At 40.8% G+C, this 6,996-nt stretch overlaps 2 protein-coding genes across 2 annotated transcripts; both read left to right on the forward strand.

The window, feature by feature from the left end:
• Positions 1-4,985: 4,985 nt before the first annotated feature.
• LOC135209363 (uncharacterized) lies at positions 4,986-5,811 on the forward strand. The gene is made up of 2 exons (XM_064242059.1): positions 4,986-5,131; positions 5,289-5,811. Exons 1-2 carry the CDS (start codon positions 4,986-4,988, stop codon positions 5,809-5,811), a joined length of 669 nt encoding a protein of 222 aa, XP_064098129.1.
• Positions 5,812-5,992: 181 nt separating this feature from the next.
• LOC135209364 (transcription factor E4F1-like) lies at positions 5,993-6,793 on the forward strand. Its single transcript, XM_064242060.1, has one exon. The coding sequence runs from the start codon at positions 5,993-5,995 to the stop codon at positions 6,791-6,793; it is 801 nt and encodes a 266-aa protein (XP_064098130.1).
• Positions 6,794-6,996: the final 203 nt, after the last annotated feature.

The following is a 6,996-nucleotide window of genomic DNA, read 5'->3' on the forward strand; positions in this document are numbered from 1 at the left end:
GACTATAAGAAAGCCTTCGACATAATACCACACACATGGCTAATAGAATGCCTGAAAATATATGGAGCAGAGGAAAACACCATCAGCTTCCTCAAAAATACAATGCGCAACTGAAATACAATACTTATAAGCTCTGGAATAAGACTAGCAGAGGTTAATATCAGGAGAGGGATCTTCCAGGGAGACTCACTGTCCCCACTACCCTTCGTAGTAGCCATGATTCCCATGACAAAAGTACTACAGAAGATGGATGCCGGGTACCAACTCAAAAAAAAGAGGAGACAGAATTAACCATCTGATGTTCATGGACGACATCAAGCTGTATGGTAAGAGCATCAAGGAAATAGATACCCTAATCCAGACTGTAAGGATTGTATCTGGGGATATCAGGATGGAGTTTGGAATAGAAAAATGCGCCTTAGTCAACATACAAAAGGGCAGAGTAACAAGAACTGAAGGGATAAAGCTACCAGATGGGAGCAACATCAAACACATAGATGAGACAGGATACAAATACCTGGGAATAATGGAAGGAGGGGATATAAAACACCAAGAGATGAAGGACACGATCAGGAAAGAATATATGCAGAGACTCAAGGCGATACTCAAGTCAAACCTCAACGCCGGAAATATGATAAAAGCCATAAACACATGGGCAGCGCCAGTAATCAGATACAGCGCAGGAATAGTGGAATGGACGAAGGCAGAACTCCGCAGCATAGATCAGAAAACCAGGAAACATATGACAATGCACAAAGCACTACACCCAAGAGCAAATACGGACAGACTATACATAACACGAAAGGAAGGAGGGAGAGGACTACTAAGTATAGAGGACTGCGTCAACATCCAGAACAGAGCACTGGGGCAATATCTGAAAACCAGTGAAGACGAGTGGCTAAAGAGTGCATGGGAAGAAGGACTAATAAAAGTAGACGAAGACCCAGAAATATACAGAGACAGGAGAATGACTGACAGAACAGAGGACTGGCACAACAAACCAATGCACGGACAATACGCGAGACAGACTAAAGAACTAGCCAGCGATGACACATGGCAATTACTACAGAAGGGAGAGCTAAAGAAGGAAACTGAAGGAATGATAACAGCGGCACAAGATCAGACCCTAAGAACCAGATATGTTCAAAGAACGATAGACGGAAATAACATCTCTCCCATATGTAGGAAGCGCAATACGAAAAATGAAACCATAAACTACATAGCAAGCGAATGTCCGGCACTTGCACAGAACCAGTACAAAAAGAGGCATGATTCAGTGACAAAAGCCCTCCACTGGAGCCTGTGCAAGAAACACCAGCTACCTTGCAGTAATAAGTGGTACGAACACCAACCTGAAGGAGTGATAAAAAACGATCACGCAAAGATCCTCTGGGACTATGGTATCAGAACAAATAGGGTGATACGTGCAAATAGACAGACGTGACGCTGATTGACAAAATCAAGAACGTATCACTCATTGATGTCGCAATACCATGGGACACCAGAGTTGAAGAGAAAGAGAGGGAAAAAATAGATAAGTATCAAGATCTGAAAATAGAAATAAGAAGGATATGGATATGCCAGTGGAAATCGTACCCAAAAATCATAGTGCACTAGGCACATTCCCAAGATCCCTGGAAAGGAATCTAGAAAAAAACTAGACGCTGAAGTAGCTCCAGGACTCAAGCAGAAGAGTAAATGATCTAGAAAACGGCGCACATAGTAAGAAAAAGTGATGGACTCCTAAGGAGGCAGGATGCAACCCGGAACCCCACACTATAAATTCCACCCAGTCGAAATAATAATAATAATAATAATAATAATAATAATAATAATAATAATAATAATAATAATAATAATAATAATATTTTGAAGAGGAATATGTTACACTAATGCATTGACCTTAGTTAATATAAGCATGAATCAACTGCATGATATTCGCACGAGTAGCCTTCTTAACACATTATCCATACAGAGAGAGAGAGAGAGAGAGAGAGAGAGAGAGAAATGTCTGACTTTTTATCCATTCTCTGAGAAATAGTAAAAGCTATGAAAACTACCCGGAATGAAACTAGGAAGCAGTAAGAGAGAGAGAGAGAGAGAGGAGAGAGAGAGAGAGAGAGAGAGAGAGAGAGGAATCGTTGAACAACAGGCTATGCATCTCGTCTTATTGCGTTAATATATCATATCATTTTGCATTTTACGGAAAAATGCACCTTTTTCGATGCCAGACAAGTTTCGTATGTAAACAGAACCTGCGCTCTATGGAGAACGCGCATGCGCCGGAGTCTTGACGTTAAAAGACGCAAAAGTAGAGGAGAATGACATTTTTGTCTTGTAAGTATTTAGGAATTTCAGTTAGCCCTGGTTGATGAGATACTGACAATTGTAAGATTTCACTTTAAAATATGAGTTTTGTTGTGGAAACAATCGTGGATTCTAGGTCTCATTTTTTATAGATTATAAAGGGACAATGATTGTGTGTGTGTGGTGTGTGTGTGTGTGTGTGTCTGGGTGTGTGTATTTTTTCATTCAAATATCCAAACACACACACACGCACACACACACACACACACACACACATATATATATATATATATATATATATATATATATATATATATATATATATATATATATATATATATGATATATGTATATATGTATATATATAATATAATTAATAAAAGGACCACGTAAACGCCCATATGTATATATATATATATATATATATATATATATATATATATATATATATATTATATATATTAACAAATATATATATATATATATATATTAAAAGGAGCCATATTAAACCCTATATATATATATATATATATATATATATATATATATATATATATATATATATATATATATATATATATATATATTAAAAGGAGCCCATATAAACCCAAATATATATATATATATATATATATATATATATATATATATATATATATATATATATATATATATATATATATATATATATATATATATATATATATATATATACATATATGTGTGTGTTTGTGTGTGTGTGTGTGTGTGTTGTGTGCGTGTGTGTGTGTATTTGCATGTATGTCGTAACCATGTACGTATAAGTTGAAACCGTATTTCATCACCACTTCCAATAAATAATTACCCTTGGCTCGCCCTACCAGCAATAACCCCATTTTGGGCTATGATCGAAATAAACAATCAGTAAACAGTTATAACAATGTTGTTCACTAGTTATCGAACTTGGAGAAGCGTCAACAGAGCTTCGTGAAGGAGAGAAGAATATCGTAAAAACTCAGATGATAGTCAGGGGCTCAAATACAACACACATTTGGTGCGGAGGTAAGTTTAATTAGAGACTTTTGTATAGTGATTTGGTTACTCGAAAATTGGCTAATAAGGATAGTCTTTGAAAGTACGTTACAGCATTCTCTCTGGGTCTGTATTCCAATCTTGGATTTTTTGAACATCTGAACAACTAGATATACAACGTGGGGAACATGCATTAGCATGTTGTTTGATTGTGCAAACAAATAGCATGCAATTGTGGCCAAGTTGAATACTCTTTGAAGTCGTTTGAATTCCTTACGATACAATCAGTTTTAAAAGACCAGCGTGATAACATGGTCGTGTGAAACACTTTTGGTAATTTTAAAGAATAGTTCCGCACGGACTGCAAGGAACGTAACCGCGGATACGACATCCACTAGGGATTGGGGCGTCCAATGTATTTCGCCGTATTTAGTACGAGCCCCTGGGGGTTAATTACAGTCGTCCGTATAAATATTACTCTAAATTCTTGTTCAGGAGGTAAAACTGCCTAGAACAACCGCAACTGCCATAGTCTAGGATGCCGCGGAATAGTAATATAGATCTTCCACACTTTATTTCAGTAATTTGAATACCATAGAATGCTATCAGTTTTAAAAGACTAAAATGATCATTATCTAGTATACATATAGCCATTTCAACAACTGGAATAGTTTTTTATGACCCTTTCACGAATTATAAACTGTTGTTCAGCTAATCAGACAAAATCAAGGAAAGGTAAAAATCAATTGATTGCATAATCGCCATGTTTGCGTATAGCATTTACTTCCAAGTGGAAATCTCTTGACTTCCATAACTGGACTACTCTGGAAACTTTTAAGAAATTTAAAAATGCTTGGGAAAAATGCATCTGTGTTGACTGCAATGGGAGTAGATGAATTTTTAAATGCAATTTTGGATGTAATTCAGGGTTTACTTTTTAATGTGGGTGAGCAATTTGCCTAAATGGTTGGATTTTATAGATCTAACTAAAAAGAATTAAATCAAAACACGTGCAGAATGAATAATTGTCTTGATTAAAATTTCGAGCTGACGAACTTTGTTAATGTAGCTTTCAACGTACTTCGGTATTTACTTTTAAAAGTGTAATATGCTGTTAATATTTTTTTATCTAACTTTCATAGTGAGTGATTTTTTTAATGTAGTTCCATGTCATCTCAGTGCGTGGGCCTAAACTGATGTAATTCTTTTTTTTTTATAATAACACTCAGATGGTTCGGCGGGAGAAGAAGAAGAAAGAAAAGGAGAAGAAATCTTCAGACGAAAGAAACCCAACTTTCAAAGAAGCTCCTCAGGTTATGCGAGAACTAAAATATCCTTTTGGCGACGTCAGTCCAAGCTATTCCCAGCCTCAACCCCACTGCAGCCACCAAGAACCACCTTCACAGAGCCCCCAGAACCACCTACACCAGAGCCCCAAGAACCTCCTAGGGAAACGCTAGGACGATATCATCTCTTTAGGGCCGTCGGACCAAGCGATCTCGAACCACAACCACACTGCAGCCACCAAAAACCACCTTCACAAGAGCCCCAAGAACCTCCTTTAGCAACGCAAAGACTATATCATCTCCTTAAGGCCGTCAGTCCGAGCAATGTCGGACCACAGCCACACTGCAGCCAGCTCCAGCAAGGCAAGTTTCTGAGGTCATATGCATTCTCTCATTGGTGGTATCACACGAGCGGACTATAGAAGAGGGTTCGAAACCCATCATCTAGGTACCCACGAGACGCAGGAGGAGGAGAAAGGAGAGGAGAAAGGAGAGGAGAAGGGAGAGAAGGAGAAGAAACAGAAACGGTACCATTGCCCCGTCTGTAATTACTCCAGCAGGAGGAGGTCTGATGTTGAAAGGCACTCACTCGTACATTTGAATGAGCCCCAAGAACCTCCTTTGGCAACGCAAGGACGATATCATCCCTTTAGGGCCGTCAGTCCAAGCAATTTCAAACCACAGCCACACTACAGCCACAAAGAGCCACCTTCACCAGAGCCTCAAGAACCAACTTCACCAGAGCCCAAAGAACCTCCTTGGGAAAAGCAAGTACGATATCATCTCTTTAGGCCGCTTCGGTCCAAGCGGTGTCGAGCCACAACCACATTGCAGCCACCAAGAACCACCTTCACCAAAGCCCCCAGAGCCCCAAGAACCTCCTAGGGAAACGCTAGGACGATATCATCTCTTTAGGTCCGTCAGTCCAAGAGATGTCGAACCACAGCCACACGGCAGCCAAATAGAACCACCTTCACAAGAGCCCCAAGAACCTCCTTTGGCAACGCAAGGACTATATTATCTCCTTAGGGCCGTCAGTCAAAGCTATGTCGAACCACAGCTACACTGCAGCCACCAAGAACCACCTTCACCTGTTGAGTCTCTCCAGCTCCAGCAAGGCGAGTTGCTGAGGTCATACGCATTCTCTCGTTGGTGGCATTTCAAGCGAGTGGACTATCAGAAAGAGCGTTCCAGACCCATCATCTAGGTACCCACGAGATGCAGGAGGAGGAGGAGGAGGAGGAGGAGAAGGGAGAAGAGAAGGAGAAGAAAAAAGGAAGAAAAAAGGAAAAGTACCATTCCCCGTCTGTAATTACTCCAACAGGAGGAAGTCTGTCATAAGGCACACACGCGAACATTTGAATGAGCCCCAAGAACCTACTTTGGCAATGCAAGGACGATACCTTCTCTTTAGGGCCATCTGTCGAAGCGATGTTAAACCACAGCCACACTGCAGCCACCAAGAACCACCTTCACAGGAGCCCCAAGAACCTCCTGGGGCAACGCAAGAACGATACCATCTCTTTAGGTCCGTCGGTCCAAGCGATACCGAGCCACAACCACATTGCAGCCATCAGGAACCACCATCACAGGAGCCCCAAGAACCTCCTTTGGCAACACAAGGACGATATCATCCCTTTAGGGCCGTCAGTCCAAGCAATGTCCAACCACAGCCACACTGTAGCTACCAAGAACCACCTTCACCTGCTGAGTCTCTCCAGCTCCAGCAAGGTGAGTTGCTGAGGACATACGCATTCTCTCCCTGGTGGCATCAAGCGAGCGGACCATCAGAAAGAGCGTTCCAGACCCATCATCTAGGTACCCACGAGACAGAGGAGGAGGAGGAGAAGAAGAATAAAAAGTATCGTTGCCCCGTCAGTAATTACGTCAGCAGGAGGAAATCTGATGCCGTAAGGCACATGCGCGTCCATTTGGATGAGCACACGTTCATGTGCCCACACTGCAATTTCAGGTGTCGAGACGCCAGCTATTACAAGAAACACATGCGTTTGCATCAGGGCAAGGTGCATCGCTGTCCTCACTGTCCCTACGCGACTATCTGGAAGAGCGTTCTCAAGAATCACCTGTATTTACACGTCACGACTAGAAGGTTTGCCTGCAGCAAGTGTAACGCCAGTTTCAGCTTTAAAGGTGCTCTCACTAGGCACTTCAAAACTCTTCACTCTTAGCCAGTTCTGGCGCTGAGAGTCGTACCTGAGTTTTCATACGCCCATCGCGTTCTATTTTATCTGTCACTGTTATTAATGTCTTTATTTTTCTAAGAACTGTGTAAATGTAATTTTAACTAGCAATTCTTTAGTCAGTAAGTAGATATTATATTAAGCAATAAGTGCCTTTATCTGATAGCTGCAATGTAGTTCAAGCACGAGAA

This window comes from Macrobrachium nipponense, chromosome 37, assembly GCF_015104395.2.
Source record: "Macrobrachium nipponense isolate FS-2020 chromosome 37, ASM1510439v2, whole genome shotgun sequence".
NCBI lineage: Eukaryota > Metazoa > Arthropoda > Malacostraca > Decapoda > Palaemonidae > Macrobrachium > Macrobrachium nipponense.

Bases quoted from the DNA above. Each gene is read 5' to 3' on its own strand.
- LOC135209363 (XM_064242059.1), top strand. From the start codon at position 4,986: ATGCATTCTCTCATTGGTGGTATCACACGAGCGGACTATAGAAGAGGG. The intron at 5,132-5,288 runs GTACCATTGCCC...TTCAAACCACAG, and splicing joins AAGGAGAAGAAACAGAAACG to CCACACTACAGCCACAAAGA.
- LOC135209364 (XM_064242060.1), top strand. From the start codon at position 5,993: ATGCAAGGACGATACCTTCTCTTTAGGGCCATCTGTCGAAGCGATGTT.